Genomic DNA, 27,119 nt, shown 5'->3' with positions numbered 1-27,119 from the left:
GTTGGCTGAACCATTCAATAAATTGTACACTATTTTTTATCATGTGTACTTTTTTTTGTTGTGTGTGTATGTGAGTGAGGGTGTGAGGCAGACCAGGACAAATGACCTTTTCGCAAATTTGCATTGCAAACACTTTGAACATGAAAGGTGACCTACTGAAGAAATCAGTGAAATAATATGCAAAGCTTGTTTGGCCAACAGGCCACACTCACCACCTCTTTCCCCTCCACCCCAACCCCAAACACACACACACACACGCGCAAACACAAACAAACACACTACTTGGGTGTGAAAGTTGTGCTTCGATTAGCAAAAAAAAAAAACATTTAATTTTGTATTCAAACCACAATGAACATGGTCACAGATATTTTCACTAAGTACCCAAAACAAGAAATATAACTATTTCAATCAAAATCACAGATATTTTCACAAATAACCAAAAACAAGAAATGTAACTATTTCAATCAAAGTCCACACAAATACAAAAATGTAGTAAAGCAAATGTTCAAGGAAAAGAACACCATCAAGGCATACAAAAAACACACACCCAAAAACAAAAAAATGGACGGCTGAAAGTAAAACTCATAAATAACCCCCTTGGCAGCAGTTTGCCCTTTTAATGCCAGCTCCTCACAGTTCTGTGCCATACTATTTCAAGTCTTATAACAGAATACAACTGACTGATTCCACTCAAACATCACAGTTAATACTTTTGCACTTAGGCACCTGACTTTGTAATGTTCATTTTTGCACAGCATGCATTATCTAATATATACTTTTTTTATACTTAAAAAAAAAAAAATCACACTAAACTACACGGACACCAGAGTAAGTGAAAAGAAAGAAAAAGAAAGAGAAAAAAGGCAGTACCTATGACCGGAGAAACAAAAAAAGCATTTTGGTATCACTTTCTTCAGTGTCTTTTTAGTCTGAACTGAGGTCTACACTTTGTATGGTGCTTTCTCTTGCAATGAGGGTTGAAGCCTTGAGAAATGATGAAATGCATTAGTCTGAGGTCAAGGTCAAATTCTGAGTCTAATTATTACAATGGCCAACTGGCCATTTGATTAATCAAGGTGGGGTTCTCTGCCACCACGCTGTGTTCTGTGGCTTCTTCCGCTCGTGGGACTGTATGACTTTTCTTCAGCAGAATCCGTGACACCACTGATCAGTATCACAAAACGTTGCAGACTGCGCTTCACTCTCAGGCCACACTGATCTCGCTTCACCAAGCTTCAGCAGGCAAGGGGTTAAACCAATGCTGCTCACCTCTCCCAGTTTCCAATGTTCCATGTCATTTAACCCCTGGACTGCTCCTGGTGAGTATGCTTGTCACTGAAGGGCTGTTGTCACCTCATGAAGACAGAGTTGACAGGGCACATTGTCAGTCCTCTTTCTTCACCTGGAGTCAGTTGCATTGCTTGGTTCTAACTTCTTGACAGTTGACAGTTGACCGAACTACGTCATTGGTCAGTTCCATACTACACAAAGTTAGTAGCGGAGTATGACCATACTAAGGCTCTTCCGTCCGAGCAATGCAACTGGCTCCTGGGCTTCTTCCCCTATTGACTGCTCTGCTTTTGGTCAGCAAAACCAGTCACACCACTCAAAGGTTTTCCAGTTTCAACAAGGTGCCAGAGCATGTGGACAGATCCATATCTGCTGCACCACATCGGCTGTATCAAAAAAACAACAACAAAAAAAAGAAAAAAAAAGATGTCTGGCCTTCGTATAAACCTGAGGTGCTGATTAGGCACTTCAAATTCATGCCAAAATGATATAGTTTCACCAAAATTCAACAGACAAAGGGTTAATTCATTAAAAAAAAAAAAACTAAAAAAAAAAAAAAACGCACCCCCCCACACCCCCCCAAAAAACCCACCCCAAAAACCCACACAAAAACCCACCAAAAAACATAGAAAAAGCAAGGAAACGTCAGTGTGAGTGTAATCACACAGAGCCGTACTCCTCCATCCACTTGAGGTACTTCTCAATGTCCTCCTTGGACACACTCTTGTTGACCTTCTTCATGGCCTCCAGGAAGTCCTCCATGGACGTGGGCTGCATCAGCTCCTCCTTGGGGATGTTGCGGATCTCGTCAGGGCGGAGACCCGAGATCCGGCGACGGAATGACATCATGGCCGCGTCCCTGTGAGGGGCAGCCACATTGATTCACTGGGCATAGCTGCCAACCATTCCTAATTTTTAGGAATTTTTCTGCATCTTAGCACCGATTCCGAAATTATGATTTTCTGCATATTTTTTCCTAATTTTGAAATTTCAACAAAAAACAACAACAACATCATCCATGCTGGAAAACAGTTACTGCACACGCACATGGCGCCTGTGCTGTTTTACCAACATGGCGTCAAGCAGTGAAAGTTAATGTGATGTGGGCAGCAAATCAGTTAAAGAGGTTTATCAGTGCTTTACTTCACAGTATAAGGAACAGTTTTCATTTATCGATTCACGCCACGCCCCCCTCCTGAACCCATTAAAGAGGGTTCATCAGTGCTTTACTTCACAGTATAAGGAACAGTTTTCATTTATCGATTCACACCACGCCCCCCTCCTGAACCCATTAAAGAGGGTTCATCAGTGCTTTACTTCACAGTATAAGGAACAGTTTTCATTTATCGATTCACGCCACACCACCCTCCTGAACCCATTAAAGAGGGTTCATCAGTGCTTTACTTCACAGTATAAGGAACAGTTTTCATTTATCGATTCACGCCACGCCCCCCTCCTGAACCCATTAAAGAGGGTTCATCAGTGCTTTACTTCGCAGTATAAGGAACAGTTTTCATTTATCGATTCACGCCACGCCCCCCTCCTGAACCCATTAAAGAGGGTTCATCAGTGCTTTACTTCACAGTATAAGGAACAGTTTTCATTTATCGATTCACGCCACGCCCCCCCTCCTGAACCCATTAAAGAGGGTTCATCAGTGCTTTACTTCACAGTATAAGGAACAGTTTTCATTTATCGATTCACGCCACGCCCCCCCTCCTGAACCCATTAAAGAGGGTTCATCAGTGCTTTACTTCACAGTATAAGGAACAGTTTTCATTTATCGATTCACACCACGCCCCCCTCCTGAACCCATTAAAGAGGGTTCATCAGTGCTTTACTTCACAGTATTAGGAACAGTTTTCATTTATCGATTCACACCACGCCCCCCTCCTGAACCCATTAAAGAGGGTTCATCAGTGCTTTACTTCACAGTATAAGGAACAGTTTTCTTTATCAATTCACGCCACGCCCCCCTCCTGAACCCATTACACAACAATATTCCTAATTTTGGGTCTGGAAGGTTGGCAGCTATGACTGTGTTCCCATACTTGTGACTAAACAAAATTCCATACAGTTTTTTTCCAGACCAGACAGAGCATTTTCCATACCAAACACAAAGCCAAAATGGCGGAAGGAGAGGGCTGGGCCCCACCTTCCTACGCTGAGCTGTTAACACGGTGGATATGAACTCACTGCTTCTATGACCATACAAGGCTATGGGGCCTTTCACCTCTTAACCTAAGTATCTCTGACAGGTAAGCTGGGCCAAAGCATCACGAGAAATCATTGCATACTTTAGGTTACACGCTGATAGGATGGTCAGACACAGAAATTTAAGAGATATGTGTCATCAAAAAGCCTTGAACGGATGGTCACAATTCTGTAAATGATCATGGTGACACAACCATGCAAACCAGGCAACCTAAACACACACACCATAGTGGAGTGATGGCCTAGAGGTAATGCTTCTGCCAAGGAAGTGAGAGAATCTGAGCGTGCTGGTTCGAATCATGGCTCAGCCACCGATATTTTCTCTCCCTCCACTAGACCTTGAGTGGTGGTCAGGACGCTAGCCATTCGGATGAGACGATAAACCGAGGTCCCATGTGCAGCATGCACTTAGCGCACGTAAAAGAACCCACATCAACAAAAGGGTTGTTCCTGGCAAAATTCTGTTGAAAAATCCACTTCGATAGGAAAAACAAATAAAACTGCACGCAGGAAAAAATACAAAAAAATGGGTGGCGCTGTAGTGTAGCGACGCGCTCTTCCTGGGGAGAGCAGCCCGAATTTCACACAGAGAAATCTGTTGTGATGAAAAGAAATATAAATACAAATACATATGCACTGTGGCCATTTTACCCACATCCAGTTCATGGCATCACCACCTCCCCCTCCAACACCCAGCCCCTGCTTCTCTCCACCCCCCTTCTTTCGTCCAACATCGCTCAATGAAAAGACATAAAATGGATGAATGACAACACAGACACACACACCACACAGTCACAAACCTTGCAAAGAAGGCAACAAGAATTCAAATCCAAATTCAGTTTCTCAAGGAGGTGTCACTGCATTCGGACAAATCCATATACGCTACACCACATCTTGTAGGCAGATGCCTGACCAGCAGAATAACCCAACGCGCTTAGTCAGGCCTTGAGTGCATCAATATTTGTGTACCTGTCTGAGTGAATTTCTTCTACTAAATTTTGCAAGAGGACAACACTCTTGTTGCCATGGGTTTCTTTTTCAGTGCGCCAAGTGCATGCCGCATATGGGACCTTGGTTTATAATCTCATGCCAACGACAAATGCTCAATTCGATTTTCCAGTCAAACTCAGGAGAAAGGGTGAGAGCAGGATTGGAACCCAGACCCTCATGGACTCTGTATTGGCAGATGAACGTCTTAACCATTCAGCCACCTTCCTTCTCCCTATGAACCATCCAGTTCAGCCACTGCTGATCATCATTCTATGACTGGCAAAAACACAAGAGAACAGTGAAGAAGCAGTGAGGGCGGTACCTGCAGACGTTGGTGATGTCAGCACCGGAGTAGCCCTCCAGTTTCTCTGCCACCTGGTCCAGGTCCACCCCGGCCTCCAGCTCCACCTCCCGCAGGTTGATGTCCAGCAACACACGGCGCCCCTCCGCTGTCACACACACACCTTGCATTTGTGCTGTGCTGTGCTGTGTTGTGTTTTTGTTGTGCTGTGCTGTGCTATGTTGTGTTTTTGTTGTGTTGTGCTGTGCTGTGCTGTGCTGTGCTGTGCTGTGCTGTGCTGTGTTGTGCTGTGCTGTGCTATGCTGTGCTGTGCTTGCTGTGTTGTGTTGTGTTGTGTTGTGCTGTGTTATGTCATGTGATAACTGTAGTTGTGTTGTGTCATGTCATATTTGTAGTTGTCATGCTGTGTTGTGCTGTGTCATGTCATAGTTGGCGTGTTGTGTTGTGTTGTGTCTTATCATAGTTGCTGTGTTGTGCTGTGCTGTGTTGTGTCATGCTGTGTTGTCATAGTTGTAGTTGTTGTGTTGTGTTGTGTTTTGCTATGTTGGTTTATCTTGCCTTGTGCTGTGCTGTAACTGTGCCGTGGTTGTACTGTGTTGTGTTGTATTGTGCTGTGCAGCAGTTGTGCTGTGAGGTGCTGTGCTGTGGTGTTGAGGCACAGTTGTGTTTGTGTTGTGTTGTGTTGTGTTGTGGTGTGTTGCAATGTGCTGCAGGTGTACTGTACTGTACTGTACTGTACCGCACAGTGTACTGTACCATATTGTTCTGTACCATTTTTGTTGCAACATGTCAATTTTCGGATGCTCTCCCACATGGAAAAGCACATCACAACAGTGTCAGACTGTTCAATATGAACGCTTTTGGCTGTGTGTGGCCATATCGAATAGAAAACCATCTTACTGCAGACATGACACCACACCAAACTGAAACACAGTGTCATTATTCAAATCACTGACGTGACACCTGTTGCAACAGTGCCATCACTGACATCACATACACTGCAACAGATTCATCACTGACATCACATATGTTGCAACAGTGCCATCACTGACATCACATATGTTGCAACAGTGCCATCACTGACATTGCACATGTTGCAGCAGTGTTATCACTGACATCACATATGCTGCAACAGATTCATCACTGACATCGCACACATTGCAACAATGCCATCACTGACATCATGTAATTGCAACAGTACCATCACTGACATCACACATGTTGCAACAAAACCATCACTGACATCACACACTTTGCAACAGTGCTACAGTGCCATCACTGACATCACACATGTTGCAAAATTGCCATCACTGACATCATGTAATTTGCAACAGTACTATCACTGACATCACACATGTTGCAAAAGATTCTTCATTGACATCACACACTTTGCAACAGTGCTAGAGTGCCATCACTGACATCACACATGTTCCACCAGTGCGACAGCGCCATCACTGACATCACACATGTTGCAACAATGCCATCACTGACATCACACATGTTGCAACAATGCCATCACTGACATTATGTAATTTGCAACAGTGCCATCACTGACATCACACATGTTGGAACAGTGCTACAGTGCCATCACTGATATCACACATGTTGCAACAATGCCATCACTGACATCATGTAATATGCAACAGTGCCATCACTGACATCACACATGTTGCAACAGTGTCATCGCTGACATCACAATGTTGTAACAGTGTTATTGCTGACATCACACATGTTGTAACAGTGTCATCGCTGACATCACAATGTTGTAACAGTGTTATTGCTGACATCACACATGTTGTAACAGTGTCATCGCTGACATCACACATGTTATAACAATGTCATCACTGATATCACATTGTAACAGTGTCATCGCTGACATCACATGTTGCAAAAGATTCATCACTGACATCACACACGTTGCAACAATGCCATCACTGACATCACACATACTGCAACAATGCCATCACTGACATCACACATGTTGCAACAGTGTCATCGCTGGCATCACAAACGTTGCAACAGTGCCATCGCTGCCATCACACACGTTGCAACAGTGCCATCACTGACATCACACATGTTGCAACAGTGTCATCGCTGGCATCACACACGTTGTAACAGTGTCATCCCTGACACACCCACTCACCTGTGGGGAGAGGGATGTAGATGCGTTTCTCCAGGCGGCGCCGCAGTGCCTCGTCAATGTCCCAGGGGAAGTTGGTGGCCGCCAGCACCATCACCGTCTTGGACGGGTCATCGTTGGTCACCCCCACACCTGGTTATGTCATTATCACCTGGTTAAACTGTTTCCATTTCTGGTCACACTCACACCTGGTTACGTCATTATCACCTGGTTAAACTGTTTCCATACTGGTCACACCCACACCTAGTTACGTCATTATCACCTGGTTACATTGTTATCATACGGCTCACACCCACACCTGGTTATCACCTGGTTACATTGTTATCATACTGGTCACACCCACACCTGGTTACATCATTATCACCTGGTTACATTGTTATCATACTGGTCACCCCCACACCTGGTTACATCATTATCACCTGGTTACATCGCTATCACACTGGTCACACCCACACCTGGTTACATCATCATCACCTGGTTACATCATTATCACACTGGTCACACCCACACCTGGTTACATCATTATCACACTGGTCACACCCACACCTGGTTACACCAACATCACCTGGTTACATCATTATCACCTGGTTACATCATTATCACACTGGTCACACACACACCTGGTTACACCAACATCACCTGGTTACACCAACATCACCTGGTTACATCATTATCACACTGGTCACACACACACCTGGTTACACCAACATCACCTGGTTACATCATTATCACCTGGATACATCATTATCACACTGGTCACACCCACACCTGGTTACACCAACATCACCTGGTTACACCAACATCACCTGGTTACATCATTATCACACTGGTCACACCCACACCTGGTTACACCAACATCACCTGGTTACATCATTATCACCTGGATACATCATTATCACACTGGTCACACCCACACCTGGTTACATCACTATCACCTGGATACAACATGTTCTTTTCTTTCTCTACTGCTTTGAATGTGTTGTTGGCACAATTCTTTCTTTCTTAGTGTCTTCTTCTTTTATATATATATATATATGTTTATCTCTCTCTCTCTCTCTCTCTCTCTCTCTCTCTATATATATATATATATATATATGTGTGTGTGTGTGTGTGTGTTTGTATGTATGTACGTATGTATGTATATATATATATATATATATATATATATAGAGAGAGAGAGAGAGAGAGAGAGAGAGAGAGAGAGAGAGAGCGAGAAAGAGAGAGAGAGAGCGAGAAACATACATACATATATATATATATATATATATATATATATATATATATATATATATATATGGTTATGAAATATAGATATATGAAGCCATAAAAAGTAATAAAAATCTGCAATGTTCATCAATCTCTATGGAAAATTTTTTCATCCTTAAAATAAGTTTCCAGAAGGCTGGGGATACCATCTATACCGAGAGAGCCACTGGTGAAGCAGCCTGTTTGTACCTCCACTGATTAGTGCTCCATGATAAAATGTCGCTGGTCCAAACTGACCTTGGTGCCACAGTCTATGCAAACTAGCCTGGAATGACCCCTCGGGGTAATTTTCAACTAGCCAAAACTGACCCCCACCCCCCGGGGCGTCATTCTGGGTCAGCGTGAAACCACCTCTGGGGGTCAATTTGGCCTGGTTGGAATCAAAATAGTCTATAAAAGCAGAGCTTCCCAACGTTTGCTACTGTTCAGTTATCATGGAGAAGAGGAGGGTGGGGGTGGGGGGATGGGGGGTTGTCAGTAAAGGCTTGCCCAAAACAACCTCCCTTCTTTTCTTCAGTGGCTTGCTAAAACGAACAGAAATCGGGGGTAATTTCCCACAAGGAGAGTCCCTCTTGACATGCCACAAATGGTCCCGGGGATCATTCCAGGCTTGCCCAAAATAAGCCCAGGCTAAAAACCCAGCAGGGGCCTACTCTGAGGCTGCTACACCACCAGAAAAAACATGGGAAGAAAAACATGGTTTTCATACAGTCCACTGATCCTACCATCCATCTGGACCAGCAGCTCCGACTTGACACGGCGACTGGCTTCATGCTCAGAATCTGACCCACGCTTGGAGCAGATGGAGTCGATCTCATCGATAAAGATGGTGGATGGGGCGTAGAAATGGGCCTGCAACACAGGAAGCTCAACTTCACAACAACAACAACAACAACAAATTCTTAATCACACAGATGCAACCTAAAGGGTACTCACTCACTGGTAAATGTGCATGGTTCTCAGATTTAGCAACTGCATTTAGATTTAGTTTAAAAATCATTAAACTCATCACAAAATCTACACAGTTTTGAAATGTATAGACTGCGTTTTGATTTAGTTTTAAAAATCTGTGCAAATTTCAGATTGAACACTGCATTTAGATTTACTTTGATAATCAATAGACTCATCAAACAAATCTACATACATTTGAAATCTTAGACTGCATTTAGATTTTAATTTTAAAATCAATGTAAACTGATTTAAAGGTTTGTCTCACAAAGCTGATCATCTTCAAAATCAAGTCGTCAGGTAGTAACAATGTGTTGAAATCTACTTTGTATCATTTTATTTACAAAAATGTCCAAGGATAAAGAAAGTCTACATAAATATTGTGTTCATAATATTAACAGTGGTGCATTTATACAGCACTTTCAAACATCTAAAAGTGGTTTATAATATCATGTCAGTCTCACACACACACACACACACACACACACACACACACACACACACACACACACACACACACACAATCCCATGTGGAAGAAACAATTGTGGATCCACAGAATAAAGACATATATCTCGAATCTTTCTCAATGAAAATACTGAAAACTACAAACAATGCAAACAAAATATAGAAAAAACAACAACATCAAAAAATGACAAGGTATCAAAACACAAAACACAGTCAGTCAGTCATGAGGGGTGTGATGATGGGGACAGGCACACACACCTTGCTGACTAACAGCCAACAGTACAGGCACAGAGATCTTGATGACCAACAGACAGGGGCACAGACCTTACTGACCAACAGACAGGGGCACAGACCTTACTGACCAACAGGGGCACAGACCTTGCTGACCAACAGACAGGGGCACAGACCTTACTGACCAACAGACAGGGGCACAGACCTTGCTGACCAACAGACAGGGGCACAGACCTTGCTGACCAACAGACAGGAGCACAGACCTTACTGACCAACAGACAGGAGCACAGACCTTGCTGACCAACAGACAGGGGCACAGACCTTACTGACCAACAGGGGCACAGACCTTACTGACCAACAGACAGGGGCACAGACCTTACTGACCAACAGACAGGGGCACAGACCTTACTGACCAACAGGGGCACAGACCTTACTGACCAACAGACAGGGGCACAGACCTTGCTGACCAACAGGGGCACAGACCTTGCTGACCAACAGACAGGGGCACGGACCTTACTGACCAACAGACAGGGGCACGGACCTTACTGACCAACAGACAGGGGCACAGACCTTGCTGACCAACAGACAGGGGCACAGACCTTACTGACCAACAGACCTTGCTGACCAACAGACAGGAGCACAGACCTTGCTGACCAACAGACAGGGGCACAGACCTTACTGACCAACAGACAGGGGCACAGACCTTACTGACCAACAGACAGGGGCACGGACCTTACTGACCAACAGACAGGGGCACAGACCTTACTGACCAACAGGGGCACAGACCTTACTGACCAACAGACAGGGGCACAGACCTTACTGACCAACAGACAGGGGCACAGACCTTACTGACCAACAGGGGCACAGACCTTGCTGACCAACAGACAGGGGCACAGACCTTGCTGACCAACAGGGGCACAGACCTTACTGACCAACAGACAGGGGCACAGACCTTGCTGACCAACAGACAGGGGCACAGACCTTACTGACCAACAGGGGCACAGACCTTACTGACCAACAGACAGGGGCACAGACCTTACTGACCAACAGACAGGGGCACAGACCTTACTGACCAACAGACAGGGGCACAGACCTTGCTGACCAACAGGGGCACAGACCTTACTGGCCAACAGACAGGGGCACAGACCTTGCTGACCAACAGACAGGGGCACAGACCTTGCTGACCAACAGGGGCACAGACCTTACTGTTGGTGACCAACAGACAGGGGCACAGACCTTACTAACCAACAGACAGGGGCACAGACCTTACTGACCAACAGGGGCACAGACCTTACTGTTGGTGACCAACAGACAGGGGCACAGACCTTGCTGACCAACAGACAGGGGCACAGACCTTACTGACCAACAGGGGCACAGACCTTACTGACCAACAGACAGGGGCACAGACCTTACTGACCAACAGACAGGGGCACAGACCTTACTGACCAACAGACAGGAGCACAGACCTTACTGACCAACAGGGGCACAGACCTTACTGACCAACAGACAGGGGCACAGACCTTACTGACCAACAGACAGGAGCACAGACCTTACTGACCAACAGGGGCACAGACCTTGCTGACCAACAGACAGGGGCACAGACCTTACTGACCAACAGGGGCACAGACCTTACTGACCAACAGACAGGGGCACAGACCTTACTGACCAACAGACAGGGGCACAGACCTTACTGACCAACAGACAGGGGCACAGACCTTACTGACCAACAGCCTGCAGGAAAGAGGCCAGGGCAAGGACAGGTGACCACTGAATAACAAAACTTTTCAGCCTCGACTCTGACAACAATCATTTGTAGGCCAGTTTTGCCAATTAATGTGGATTCCAAAAATAAAGATAAAACACCAAGGTCTTTAAGAATCTTAAAAGTTAAGCTTAAAGGACCCAACACCAAGGTTTCCAAGAATCTTAAAAGTTAAGGTTAAAGGACCCAACACCAAGGTTTCCAAGAATCTTAAAAGTTAAGGTTTAAGGACCCATAGCCTTTTACAGCAGTCAGAGCAGTGAATTCATATGTACTGTGTCTAGGGTCTGACACAGGAAGCTGGGTCCCAATCCTTTCCTTTTGTCTCTTTTAACCTTTACCGCAGTCAGGTACCCATTGACATCTGGGTGGAGAGAAGAAAATGAGAGCAAAGTGCCACTCCCAAGGACTCAACACCATGCTGAATCATGGACCTGAAATCTGATCATTGTTGAATGCTGAATCAGAGGTCCAGTGCCGAAACGTATTCTGCCATGGTTCCCCGGGCAAGGAGAGGTGATGACGACAAAAGAACAACGAGAACAAATAACTTGTTGACAAGCTTTGCCACACTTGTAAAGATATCCCCCATTTCAAAAATAAAGATTATAACAATGTTGTTTTTTGTGTTTTTTTAAACTACACATCACAAACAGAAAAAAAAAAGAAATTAAGAAAAAATGAGAAAGAAACAGAAATCTGAAAACTTCCAGTCTGTCAGAAAAGCGATGCAGTCTCATGACCACCAAGCACTGTCACCACCAGCTCATCAGAAAGAAGAAACATGGCTCTGACTTTGGCCACTTCTAGGCACAGCTCGTTAAGTGTTGTACCAAGCTGGCCTTCTTTACACGGAGCACAGAGGAACCAGACAAGAAATGTATCAATATATGTTAACTTGAAGCTTAGGATATAAAACCAAAGAAAAAATGAATGGAAAGAGCATTAATTCAGATGGTCCTTCCTACCTTCAAAGTTTCAAGGCGTCAAAGCATGCAGATCAATCCATATCCACTACAACACATCTACTTTATGAAAAAGAATAAAAACAACAACAAAAACAAAATTAAAGCAGATGTCTGGCCTACACACACACCATTAATGGGTCAGGCCTGCAGAATTCCCAGTTAGAACCTTTCATTACCATATCAAAGAAAGGAGGCATTATGATTTATTTCTCACAACAGCCGGACAAGAAAACAACCACAAAATAAAAACGAACAAAAAAACAAAACACCTCCTGCAAACAGCGGCAGTTGCCACACCAGTCCTCCTACCTACCATCTCAAAGAGGAGGCGCATTAGTTTCTCAGACTCTCCGTGGTACTTGGAGGCGAGGCTGGAGGTGGACACGTTAAAGAATGTGGTGCCGCACTCCGTGGCTACAGCCTTGGCCAGCATCGTCTTGCCCGTGCCTGGAGGCCCCACCATCATCACCCCCTACCACCACAACACCACAAACCACTCATCCACACACCACAGACAAGACAAGACACACACACAGACAGAGAGGAAAAGGGGTTCGAGTCTCCAACCTTCACATTTTCGTCAGGCTAAAAAAATTTTAAAAAAAGAAAAAAAAGAAGGAAGATTATTTTCAGTTTTATGTCCTTCCACTGTGGGTGCTTGCAAGTTTGCTGAAAGTGGCCCATTTTTCATCAGACATCCGAAGAGAAAAAGTAATGATCAAGCGTTGATCATTTTCATGTTTACATCTTTCTGTCTGTGGGTTCATGAGAAGGTTCACCGAGCATGGTTCATTTTTGTTCCAGTTTTCTTTCAATCACTCACCTTCTGTCTGTCTGTCACTTTGTTATATTTCAATGTAATTACATATTTGTTTATTTACTTTGTTTCATCATTTCATTTTTGATAATGTTTTTCACCAACCTCGGGTAGGCTCTGAAGGCTTGCCAAATGTGTTAGGTTAATGTGCCAGTCAGGCACCCGCCAATATATTTTATGTTATACAGATGCGGTGAAGTGTGTATATGGATCAGTCTGAAAGGCTCTGACACCACACTGAAACTGAAACTCCACTGTCAGTGACATCAGGTGATTTGTTCCAACATAACTGAAACCTTTTCTTCAGGTTGAATTATGCCATAACTTTCTGAGAATCAGTACCAAAGGCACTGACAGGTTTCATCAAAGTTAACTCAATCGGGATGGATGTCTCCCTCCCACTCCCCCACACAGTCCCCATCTGATGTCCAGTGAGTGTTTGAATGGCCCAGCTTGTACATTTCATCATTTCAAAATGCTGTAATCTTTGTATTCATCTGCCTAATTTACAAGTGACAACCTTCCGTGTGTAAGATGTTAATGTCAGCAACGGTGAAATGCTGTCATGGTTGCTTCTTCTGTCATTTGTATGCAAAGAGTTAAGAGGGTTTTTTTGTTGTTGTTGTTGCTATTATTTTTTAAAAGCATTAAAAAAAAAAAAAAAAAAGAAAAGAAATCAGAGATAAGCAGATCAGCATGACCCACGACAAGTGAAGGTTGGAGGCTCATCATTTCCTCCTGTCTCTGGCAGTGCAAGGGGCTCACACACCCCTCCCCCCCTCTCACCATCTCAAAGAGCAGTCGGACCAGTTTTTCTGACTCCCCCCGGTACTTGTTGGCCAGACTGGAGGTGGAGACGTTGAAGAAGGTGGTGCCGCACTCTGTGGCCACGGCCTTGGCCAGCATGGTCTTGCCTGTGCCCGGGGGGCCCACCATCATCACCCCCTGTCAGTGCCAACACTTCCATTGTGTCACCCTTTGGTTTGGAAATAAATGCTAAGACCAGAGAGGCGTGACAAGTATTCAAATGGATTTGGGCATACTTACACATGAAGTGACTCTTGCAGGTTTTTGATATGTCCTCCTTCAGCTTCCATGCATTTTTTTCCCATTTTTTTGAAACAACATATGTCCATGGCACCAGACCGTGTTGATGTAGGTGTGCCCAAAATAATGCCCTCCAGGAAAGCTTGAGCATCTTCAGCACTCTGGAACTGCCTTCCCCTCTGCTGTTAGCTTTACCAGAGTGAATAGAAACCAATAATAAGGGGACAAATCAGAGGAAATATAGTAGAAGTATGACCAATTTACAAATCAGATGAAATATGGTAGATGTATGACCAACTGAAAACTTTTTTCCACCACAAATGAAGAGTTGCTGCTGAAGTGTGTGCACTGGTTGTGTCATGATGCAGCTGGTGACCCTGGGTTCCAGTGCGGGTACGCTGTCTGCACTGTGTCTCTGATGATTGAGTCAGACAGTGGTTGACAAACCAGACCAAGTTTATTGTCTTTACTTCCTTCAGTGGTATGGTGGAGACATGGCCAGATTTTGAAAAGAAACAGTTGTTTGCCTGTACTTCTTGATTTTCAAAATGCTCAGATGGATTATCACCCTGGAAGATCCAGACTGCTGACTGTTGCTTTGCTTCAGGACCACACTCAAATACCCACGTCTTGCCTTCAGTTATAATGTCCAAAACATGATCTGGTCTTTGTCCATCATTTTTTTTCAGCAAGTGTGTGCTCCATTCAACCTTCACCTTTCTGGCTCAGCATTCAAGTTATGAGGAATCTAACATGCACACTGGTTCTCAACACCAAGGTGACAATGGAAAATGACACTGATACTTCCTGATGTAATGTTTCATTATATTCTATATTTTTTTAGAGGTGATTATTGGATTCTCTTCAATGATCTTACCTTGGACTGCTTGCCAAAGCAATGTGACAAACTTTACTAGCTTTCACTGAACAATTTTTCCTGACAGAAGTCATAATACATCATGGCACGGAACTCGTACTGTGACAGGGCCATGTTTCGTGAAGGAAGGCCACGACCACTACCACACATTTTGCCATCCTGGACAGAGCAGGTTTCCTGGAATGAAATGATATTTGACATCATAGCTTCGATACCACTTCTCTATGATAATTATATAGTAAATATTACTCTATTGGCTTTGATCCCATTGCTCCATTGTATAAGGAAATTATCGATCTACTGTTCCTGTAGTTTGTCTCTGTTCCCTTGTATGTCACTGAACATTTCTTCCAGGTCCTACTGTGTGCACATGTCAAATAGACTGTATCAGTGAAACAACATTTTTCATGTCCAGATTTTGTTTTCGAAACAAATGCCAGTCAGTCACTGGACAGTTTCCTCTGCTCTCAGTGCTCCACTGTGTACACATGTCAAATGGACAGTTTCCTCTGCTCTCAATGCTCCACTGTGTACACATGTCAAATGGACAGTTTCCTCTGCTCTCAATGCTCCACTGTGTACACATGTCAAATGGACAGTTTCCTCTGCTCTCAGTGCTCCACTGTGTACACATGTCAAATGGACAGTTTCCTCTGCTCTCAATGCTCCACTGTGTACACATGTCAAATGGACAGTTTCCTCTGCTCTCAATGCTCCACTGTGTACACATGTCAAATGGACAGTTTCCTCTGCTCTCAATGCTCCACTGTGTATACATGTCAAATGGACAGTTTCCTCTGCTCTCAGTGCTCCACTGTGTACACATGTCAAATGGACAGTTTCCTCTGCTCTCAGTGCTCCACTGTGTACACATGTCAAATGGACAGTTTCCTCTGCTCTCAGTGCTCCACTGTGTACACATGTCAAATGGACAGTTTCCTCTGCTCTCAGTGCTCCACTGTGTACACATGTCAAATGGACAGTTTCCTCTGCTCTCAATGCTCCACTGTGTACACATGTCAAATGGACACTTTCCTCTGCTCTCAATGCTCCACTGTGTACACATGTCAATGGACACTTTCCTCTGCTCTCAATGCTCCACTGTGTACACATGTCAAATGGACAGTTTCCTCTGCTCTCAATGCTCCACTGTGTACACATGTCAAATGGACAGTTTCCTCTGCTCTCAATGCTCCACTGTGTACACATGTCAAATGGACAGTTTCCTCTGCTCTCAATGCTCCACTGTGTACACATGTCAAATGGACACTTTCCTCTGCTCTCAGTGCTCCACTGTGTACACATGTCAAATGGACAGTTTCCTCTGCTCTCAATGCTCCACTGTGTACACATGTCAAATGGACAGTTCCCTCTGCTCTCAGTGCTCCACTGTGTACACATGTCAAATGGACAGTTTCCTCTGCTCTCAATGCTCCACTGTGTACACATGTCAAATGGACAGTTTCCTCTGCTCTCAATGCTCCACTGTGTACACATGTCAAATGGACAGTTTCCTCTGCTCTCAATGCTCCACCGTGTACACATGTCCAATGGACAGGCATGAGCAGAACAAACATTTCCCTTTCTGACACTTTTAAAGAAGCCTTCTTTGTTTCTCTTTTACCTTTGTCCTAAGTTAAGGGTGGGGATTTTTCTGATCTCCCAGATTAACAGATGTGCAGACCTGCTAGTGCCTGAACCTTGTTTGTATGTATGCAATGCAGAATATCAAATATGCATGTTAAAGGTCCTGTCATCCATGTCATGGTTCACTGTGTTATGGAAACAAAAACAAACCCAGCATGCATTCCCCTCAAAACAGAGTGTGGCTGCCCACATGGCCGGGTAAAATTGGTCATGCACATAAAAGCCAACTTGTGTATACAAGTGAACATGGGAGTTGCAGCCCACAAATGCAGAATAAGAAGAAGAAGAAGAAGAAGAAGAAGAAGAAGAATACCCCTCCATCTGTCACTGTGCTATAAAAGGAAGAGAGACGCAAAACGTCAGAAAGATATGCTTATGTACTGCATTTCCTGTGTGATCTTTGTATGCTTGTTTGAAAAAAATACATTTCTACAACTTTATCTTTTGTTGTTTACAGACCTGCCCACCACACAGGGCCACGTATATACCTCTTTCTGCATTCAACCTGATTTCCAGCAAGTGTGTGTGTGTGTGGGTGTGTGTGGGTGGGTGGGTGGGTGGGGATGGGCAGGAGTGGGTGGGGGGTGGATAGGTGTGTGTGTGTGTGTGTGTGTGTGTGTGTGTGTGTGTGTGTGTGTGTGTGTGTGTTCTTTTGTTTAACATCTTTTCAACTGTGAAGAGAGACGAAGGGAGAAATAATGTGTGTGTGTGTGGAGGGGTGAGGGGGAGAGGGGTTTGTAGGGGGGGGGGGGGGTGTATGTGCCTCTGTATGTGCATATGTATATGCATGCATGCACAACCATGCATCAATGCATCAAAGTACATATGTACATGAGCTCTGTCTGTGCATGCACACATGCACCCATCAGGAATGGAATCCTAACATTCTGCCACCACCCTATAAAACAAAAGACCAAACACGTTTTCACATCATGCCAACATTCCCCTACTGCTGCCAGCTAAAGACAGCGGTGAAGATGAGGAAGGCGGGAAGCGAACCCTTACCCTCCAGGGTCTCCTGATGCCCTTGAAGATGTCAGGCACCACCAGGGGCAGCACCACCGCCTCCTCCAGCAACTTCTTGGCCTCCGTCAGGTCCGCAATGTCGTCCCTGCACGCCCCCCCCACGCCCCCCCCCCCCGCCCCCCCGACATCACACATATCAAACCATGTTGCTTACAGCCCAGTTGACCTCAGAAGGATCACTCAGGGCTATCTACCCATCAGTTCCCAAAACCAGTGGAAGGGAACACAAAACAGTTTTAAAAGCTCAACATCAGAAAGATCAATTCCACAGCTCATTTTCATAGCTTGTGCATGAAACATCTGACTGCTTCTTGGACATTCAGAACTGGATGACTCTAAATAAGTTACAATTGAACACAGACAAAACTGAAGCAATGATCATAGGAACTGAACAAAAAGTCTCTTCCATCACAACTGACACAATCAAAATTGGCAGTACATCCATCCCTCTTTCCAGTTCAGTCAGGAACCTCGGCGCTGTCCTTGACAACACACTGTCCATTCAAACATTTATCAGTCAGACATGTCAATCCTGCTACTGTCAATTGTGACGCATCAGTTCCATTCGCAAATATCTGTCCACTGATACAACATCTAGACTTGTTGTCTCTCTCATTCTCTCTCGCCTTGACTACTGTAACTCTCTATTGTCTGGTTTGCCTGCTTCATCCATTCAGTCTCTTCAGTGCATACAAAACTCTGCTGCCTGACTCGTCCTTAGAAAGAAAAGATCTGAGCACATCACTCCTCTTTTGCAACATCTCCATTGGCTCCCTGTCTCACACAGAATAAAGTATAAGATCAGCACTCTGTGTTATGAATGTATTCACAAATCTGTCCCTTCCTATCTTTGTGGCTGCCTTCACCTCTACACACCCCATCTCGCTCTCTACGATCGGCTTCAGATCCACTCTGTTTACACATACCCAGATTCAAACACTCCACTGTTGGCCGCAGTTCTTTCTCTGTCTCTGGACCCTGCATTTGGAATGAACTTCCTCTTTCACTTCATCAGGTCTCCACATTCAGCTCTTTCAAGTCTGGCCTTAAAACCCACCTCTTCGCCTGTCTCTTCCTTATCTTCAGTTTCTCCAGTTTTAGAGTTAAACATGCATGTGAATGACTGGTGTGAAAGCATTTTGATTTGTCTCTGCACAAGATTCAGCACTATATATATATTTATTATTATTATTATTATCATTAGTTTGGACATGTACACTATGGAACAGTCAGAGAATACAATACAAATGAGTCAAAAATTGTTCAACCCACAAACAGGGAATAGCCCTTGACAGCAACAGAAGCAAACCATGCCTCTCCCTCACAATAATTCTCCTGAAATCTCACCAGTTAACTTCGGGGGGTTTCTGCACTGTGTCTCAAACCATGCCCCCATCCTCTCAAAATAACTGTCCAGAAACCTTCTCACCAGTGAACGTTGGGGTTCTTCTGCACAATGTCTCGCTCCAGGTGCTCCACTAGGTCCTTGTCATAGCCAGTGGGGTCAAACTTCTTTTCATCACCTTCCTTAAAAAAAAAAAAGGAAAATAAAGGATGATTACACCTAAGTACATCTTTATTCTTTTTTTTTTCTTTTTGTTTTGTTTTTTTGCTGCCCTATCTTCTGCCTTATCTCAGTGGCAAGATGGGCATGGCAGCCCAGTGGTTAGAGCACTGGACTTACAATCCTGTTGTCCTGGGTTTGAATCCTAGCTGCATCTGGCAGATTATGGGTGCAGGTTTTTTTCCCTCTGATCTTCCAGGTCAGCCTACCAGTGTCTGAACCCCTCCATGTGTATACACATGCAGAACATCAAACACACACATTACAGACCCTTTCATCAGCATACAATGGTTTATAGAAACATGAACATACCCAGCATGTGCATCCCTGAAAACAGAGTATGGCTACTTAAATGGTTGGGGGTGGGGGCGTGGGGGGAGCCATAATGTAAAATGCAACTGGTAGATGTATAAAAATGAACATAGGAGTAGCAGCTTGTGGACATGGATAATAAAGAAAGAAAGACAATAACAAAAAACCCAAAAAGAAACCCCAACCTTCAGTGGTATGAATCTCACAGCATGTGTCTTGACACCTCCCCCCACCACGCACATAACCCTACCCTGGCTCCTACTGTCACACTGACTCACTGCTGGCTACACCTTGCTGATAATCAACATCATCTGTTTTGTAGATAAACTGTCTCACTGCCAGCAAGTGTACATTCTAGCACAGTGGTTCAACATCCTGTTAGCACTGTGTACACGAGAGTAGCACTTTAAATGTGACACTGACACAGCAGGTGGAACAAAAACCCCAAACCAGGCAACCAACCACAACAACAGCAACAACACTACATCCACCCACCCACACACACACACACACACACACACACAGACACTCATATCCCTGACACACACGACCACTCACCCACAAACATACACACAGAAAGCATCTATCATCCTCACTCCACAAGTGACCATCCAGTACACAAAGAAATTTTTTTCCCTAAAAAAACCCAGAAGTGACAAATCCATTATCACATAAATAATTCCCTTATATTGCATTAACTGGCATGATCTGATCAAGATATGCCTTCTTCTTGTGGTAAAAAAAGGAGGGAAAAAAGAAAGAAAAAAGAACAAACACATGTTTTACCCAAAGTGACCAATGTAATAATAATAATGCTCAACTCCACTGTACAATGTAAAAACAGATGTGTAAAATATGCATTTAAACATTAAAACAACTAATATGCTTAACCCTGCACAAATATCAAGCCAAACACTTAGACACCAGTTCGTGCACATTCACACGCACAAACATCATATGCAATATATTTCATCATACACATCAAAATACCTCTCCCCTAACATGCCACAATACCTTTCTCCTAACAAACATGGTTCATATCACACATCACAGCACTTTTCTACTCACACACATGTATACATACCACACATCACAATACCTTTCTCCTAACACATACCTAATACATATTACACATCACAATACCTTTCACCTAACACACATCACACACCACAATGCCTTTCTCCTAACACCTCACACATATCACATATCACAGCACTTTCTATTCTACTCACATGCATGTATGCATATCACACATCACAATACCTTTCTCCTAACACACATCACACATCACAACGCCTTTCACCTAATATACATCACACATCACACACCACAATACATTTCACCTAACACACATCACACATCACAAAACATTTCACCTGACACACATTACACATCACAATACATTTCACCTAACACACAACACACATCATACATCATAATACATTTCACCTAACACACATCACACATCTCAATACCTTTCACCTAACACACATCACACATCTCAATACCTTTCACCTAACACACATCACACATCTCAATACCTTTCACCTAACACACATCACATATCGCAATACCTTTCACCAAATATACATCACACATCACAAAACCTTTCACATAACACACAATACCTTTCACCTAACACACATCACACATCACAAAACATTTCACCTAACACACATCACACATCACAATACCTTTCACCTAACACACATCTCAATACCTTTCACCAAACACACATCACACATTGCAATACCTTTCACCTAACACACATCTCAATACCTTTCACCTAACACACATCTCAATACCTTTCACCTAACACACATCACACATTGCAATACCTTTCACCTAACACACATCACACATCACAAAACCTTTCACCAAATATTCATCACACATCTCAATACCTTTCACCTAACACACATCACACATCACAATACCTTTCACCTAACACACATCACACATCACAATACCTTTCACCTAACACACATCACACATCTCAATACCTTTCACCTAACACACATCACACATCACAATACCTTTCACCTAACACACATCACACATCACAATACCTTTCACCTAACACACGTCACACATCATAATACATTTCTCCTAACACACATTACAACACCTTTCTCCTAACACACATCACAATACCTTTCTTCTAACACACATCACAACATCTTTTTCCTAACACACACCACACATCACAGTACCTTTTTCCTGTCTCTGCCTGCACTAGGTTTGCCTCTGTCGGCACCACCAGGGCGGCGCTGGTTGGAGGGGGCGCTGGGTCTGGCACCTGCAGCTGGCGGTGCCCGTGCCACTCTGTTTGGTTCCGGACGTCGCTGAGGGGGCCCTCGACCTACACCGTGCAGGTTGGGGGCCGCTCTGCGCATGGTGAAGCGTGAAACAGTCAGTGAGTTGTTGTTTTGACATGAAAAAAGATCTTTCTTTTGTTTTGTTTTGAAATAACAAAGTGTAGACAGGAGTTCTGTCTTTCTGTGTGTGCTTTCTGTAACATGCTCCACACTGTCTCCCGGCTAAACCAAATCACCCAAACTTCTACATGCATGCAGACCATCATCATCATACTCTATTCATTGTCATATTTAACGTTAATGTACTGACAATGCACACACACACACACACACACACACACACACACATGGTAAACTAACACACACTCACACACACACACATACACACAGGGAGGGAGGGAGAGGAAAAGGGGTGAATAAATGAGGGGGAGGGGGAGGAACGGGAGGAGGAAGTGGTGGACTTTAATTCAATGCCACAAAACAACGTACACACACATTAAAGTGCATTAACACATTAAGTTTATTTTTGTGTAGCAAATATGGATCAGTCTGCATGCTCTGTCACCTTCTTGAAACTGAAAACTGAAACTGAAGCTCTCACCTTCGGTCAGCAGGGGTGGGTGGAGGCCACACGTCGGGATCGCGTGTCGGCTCCTCGTGGCGAGCATAGTCACCGTGATTGTCGTAGTTCTGATACGCTCTGGAGTTGTCTGACCTGAAACTGGCCAGGATTTTGCTGATGTCCTTCACCTGTTCATATTCATCGCTGATGTCCTGTTTGGCCTGAAACACAGGAATGCACACAGCCAAAGAATGACACATGCCAATATGTGACTTAAAAAGAACAACCCACATGCATGGACAATGACAAATGCCTGCATGCGATGAATGAGTAACGCACACACATACACACATTCACAGTGGACAGATTCAGCTTCAGGTTCAAGGAGGGGTCAAAGCATGTGGACTGATCCATACATCCAGAGTGGAGTGATGGCCCAAAGGTAACGAGTACGCCTAGGAAGCAAGAGAATCCTAAGCGCGCTGGTTCGAATCACGGCTCAGCCGCCGATATTTTCTCCCCCTCCACTAGACCTTGAGTGGTGGTCTGGACGCTTGTCATTCGGATGAGATGATAAACTCAGGTCCAGTGTGCAGCATGCACTTAGCGCATGTAAAAAACCCACGGCAACAAAAGGGTTGTTCCTGGCAAAATTCTATGGAAAAATCCACTTCAATTGGAAAAACAAAGAAAACTGCACCCATGAAAAAATACAAAAAAATGGGTGGTGCTGTAGTGTAGCAATGTGCTCTCCCTGTGGAGAGCAGCCCGAATTTCACACAGACAAAATCTGTTGTGATAAAAAGAAATACAAATACAAATATAACCTACACATGTGTATAAAGAACAAAAAAGGAGCAGATGCCTGATGTACCCATAAACCAAGGGCCTGCAGAGTCTACCATTAGTATGTATAAACCATTAAGCTAAAATGTAATAAGATGAATCAATAAAATACACATGCAACTTATAAGTAGATACATTAAAATAAGATAAAAATGAAAGACACAGGGAAGACAGACTGAAATAAAATAAGAAGAAGAAGAAGGAGGAGAGAGAGAGACACACAGACACAGACACAGAGAAACACTGACACTGTTTTACTGGCATTGACAATACTATCCTTTTGGCAAGAAGGACAATATTTATATACACAGAAAAAAAAAGATTGTATACAGGAAGATTAACAAATTGCTAAGAATAAAAAAGAATGAAAGCAGAAACCATAGTTATTAAGGTTAACACCATCAGTGAGAGAGAAAGAGAGAGAGTGGGAGAAGGAGAGGGAGAGGGAGAGGGAGAGAGAGACAGAGACAGAGAGACAGAGACAGAGAGAGAGACAGAGAGCAGGCAGACAGAAATGCAAACTGAAAGACAGACACAGACAAGCAGAGGCACACAAACAGTGATACAGACACATATAGATTCAGACAAACATGATATATGTAGGCAGACATGACAGAATGTTCAAAATCTTCAATCACAATTACCTTTTGCCATCGCTGCTTACTGGACGAGTCTCTCAATGAACTCAGCAGTCTCTGAATTTGTTGAAGCACTCCTTCATAGTACACCTGTTTGCACACACACACACACACAAACACACACACACATACACAAACACACACATACATGTTAATGTGCAAACACACACACACACACACACACACACACACACACACACATTTTGTCTGTACAAGAGGGGTACCGCTTACTAGAAAAAGCATCATAGAGCAAAGTCGGGGAAGTATACCAGCAAAATGGCAAAGTTTTAAATAAAAGTATAAATAATATTCAACAACCAGAATCTACCAATCAATCAAATACATTCAGTAATTTATTCAGATTAAGGCAAATTCAGGCATAATCAAACAGGGATAAAGCTGAACGCTTTTATAACAAAGTTCAGCAGAGATGTTAAATGCGTATGTGGAGAATCTATTTCTAGCAAACACATACTCTTTGGATGTCAGAGTTTGAAATCGTTTTCACCAAACTTTTCGGAAAATTCTTTTGAATGTATTTTTGACAATTTCAAGATGTTATCTGCTATTGCGGAAGGTTTGCTGCATAGTCCAACTGGACATTTGTTATAATTGTTACAGTTGTTTGATGTTAGCGTTTCCTTCTATATTGTGCCCATGTCTCCCCTTTTAATGTTTTATTTTTTCCAATGCTCTGTATCTTTCCCCACCACACACACATGTGCACACACGCGCATACACACATACACACACACCATTCTTCACCCTCTGCCCAATACCCTTCCCACCACCACGCCCCCCCCCTCCACCCCCACCCCCTTTTTTTCCCCCTGATATCACTTAAAGTGGAAGATGTTAAACTGAAGACTACACACACACACACACACACACACACACACACACACACATAATCATCATACACACACACACACACACACACACACAAGCACATGTAAAAACACACACGAACACACAAATACACTCACATGCTAGTGAGAAAAATAACAGACACAGACAATAGACACACACATAAACTACTTCTAAACTTATCTGCATTTATGATAATGTAATTTCTCTGAAGCCTATCATCTTTAGATGAATGTGAACACCTGAAAACATTTTCTCCTGGATTATTTATCAATTCTGCAGTTCCACCTGTTTCCATTGATAATGTTTAATATGATGATCAACATGTTTCCAATAGCTCAAAGCTGAGTTAAAAGCCCCATTGGCCCTCTGTTATAATTTTACCAGTTTGAGTTGGAGTAATTAGATGAAGAAGGGGACAGGTGGGGAAGAAACCATATTTTCATCACAATTATGAAGAGACATTTTTCAAAAGAAAGAACACACACACACACACACACACACAAGTGTGTGCGTGTGTGCAAACACACATACGCGACGAATTGTCATTAAATTCCCCAGTCAAGGCACGATACTCATAATACCTTTTTCATTAACAAAGACAAGAGCCCAAATCCACAGTTCAATAAAAAAAAGAAAAAAAAAAAGAAGAAAAAAAATCATATAAAATAAAAGGCATTACAATATACCTGAGATCTTTCATAATCTCCAAGCAAAGCACTCTCACGGCCCATCTTGGTGTTTTCATATATCTCTGTGACTGTTGACCCCATGATGCTGAACCTTGTGGTCTGAACTAAAAATAGAAAAAGAACAAATATCATTGAGAAAGACAGAATTGAACTGAATTGCATAAATGTGATTTTCTGAGGGTAATAGAAAACAAGAACAGACCAGCAATGAGGATGTTGTGGAGATGGGGAGAGTGAGAGATTGGGTGGGGTGGGTGGAAGGGGGGGGAGACAGAAAGAGAGAGAGAGAAAAAAAGGAGATAAATATCACAGCAGACACAAGAAAAAAGTTCAAAACTACATGGCTGACTGTGATGAGGTGTCTGGTGCCATGATAAATAAATGGATATATATACATACATACATACATATATATATATATATATAAGAGAGAGAGAGAGCTTATGAAAGAGAGAATGAGAGAGAGAGAGAGAGAGAGAGAGAGTCCACTGAATTTTCTTTCTTTTTTTTTTTTTTCTTTTGTATTACCAGCCAATATTCTTCTGTTTCTTCATTTTCTTTATAAACATATGTATTGGCTGACACAAGCAAAGTTCTCTCCTTCCCTGAAATTCACGTAATGCAACTCTATTGTACTGGATATGTCGCTGTCATTAGAAATGTTAATGAATTTCAGGACTGTCATTTAACAAAAACAAAGACTCAGTGAAGTTTCATTTTTGACTGTTATTTCGTATTGCGTAGGTACGAAGAAATTTACAACTTATAACAACGTCACCTCTTACATTGCAGAACTCTAGACATGATATGTTAAGTAAATTATTTTCATTCCATCTTCATTCCCTAAACGTGATCACAACTCACACCTTAAAGATTTTCTTTGATTTTCAATATTCCACTGTCCTTTCTATCAATAACAGTTATATATTTACTTACATTCATGTAAGATTTTTTTTACGGAATCTACGAATCTGTGAAGGAGGGGGTTGGAAAACGGATTGTTGTATCATTAAATCTCAAGAAAGGAAGCCATTGTTCTGATGATTCACAAGTCGTTGCTATTGTAAACACATCGTCATTTTTGGGGTGCTCACAACTATCTTATCACCCCAAACCTTAATAATTCTGTCTTACAAAGATCCCAAAACAAATATTGTAATCCGTGGCCAGTTTGGAGAGCAATTAAAGCAAAAAACGGCACACTGTAACCACCCCGAGTAGACTCACGTACTTGCTGTAAAAATAAACAGCTCACACGGGCTCACACATTGAGCCAAATTCTTTGCTGACGGAAGACGGAAATAATCAAGGGAAGTCAATCCGATGCATT

General features: G+C 43.2%; 1 protein-coding gene across 3 annotated transcripts; it reads right to left on the bottom strand.

Annotated features, from left to right (window-relative positions):
- Positions 1-1,872: 1,872 nt before the first annotated feature.
- On the bottom strand, positions 1,873-27,103 carry LOC143282985 (katanin p60 ATPase-containing subunit A1-like). Of its 3 annotated transcripts, none has more exons than XM_076588941.1 (12): positions 27,021-27,103; positions 25,787-25,893; positions 24,237-24,320; positions 22,786-22,967; positions 22,080-22,254; positions 19,420-19,517; positions 17,970-18,075; positions 12,890-13,048; positions 8,927-9,053; positions 6,939-7,067; positions 4,817-4,943; positions 1,873-2,149 (listed from the first exon to the last, which is right to left on the bottom strand). In XM_076588941.1, exons 2-12 carry the CDS (start codon positions 25,868-25,870, stop codon positions 1,951-1,953), a joined length of 1,470 nt encoding a protein of 489 aa, XP_076445056.1. In that variant the 5' UTR covers positions 25,871-25,893; positions 27,021-27,103; the 3' UTR covers positions 1,873-1,950. The 3 variants fall into 3 exon arrangements, with proteins under 3 accessions (XP_076445056.1, XP_076445054.1, XP_076445055.1); XM_076588939.1 differs by lacking the exon at positions 12,890-13,048 and adding an exon at positions 14,180-14,338 and having other exon boundaries at positions 1,874-2,149; XM_076588940.1 differs by lacking the exons at positions 12,890-13,048; positions 27,021-27,103 and adding exons at positions 14,180-14,338; positions 26,726-26,975 and having other exon boundaries at positions 1,874-2,149.
- Between the last annotated feature and the right edge of the window lie 16 nt (positions 27,104-27,119).

Source organism: Babylonia areolata, chromosome 6 (assembly GCF_041734735.1).
Source record: "Babylonia areolata isolate BAREFJ2019XMU chromosome 6, ASM4173473v1, whole genome shotgun sequence".
Lineage (NCBI taxonomy): Eukaryota > Metazoa > Mollusca > Gastropoda > Neogastropoda > Buccinidae > Babylonia > Babylonia areolata.
The sequence above is the reverse complement of the archived record's forward strand: the minus strand, read 5'-3'. Positions and strand labels throughout refer to the sequence as shown.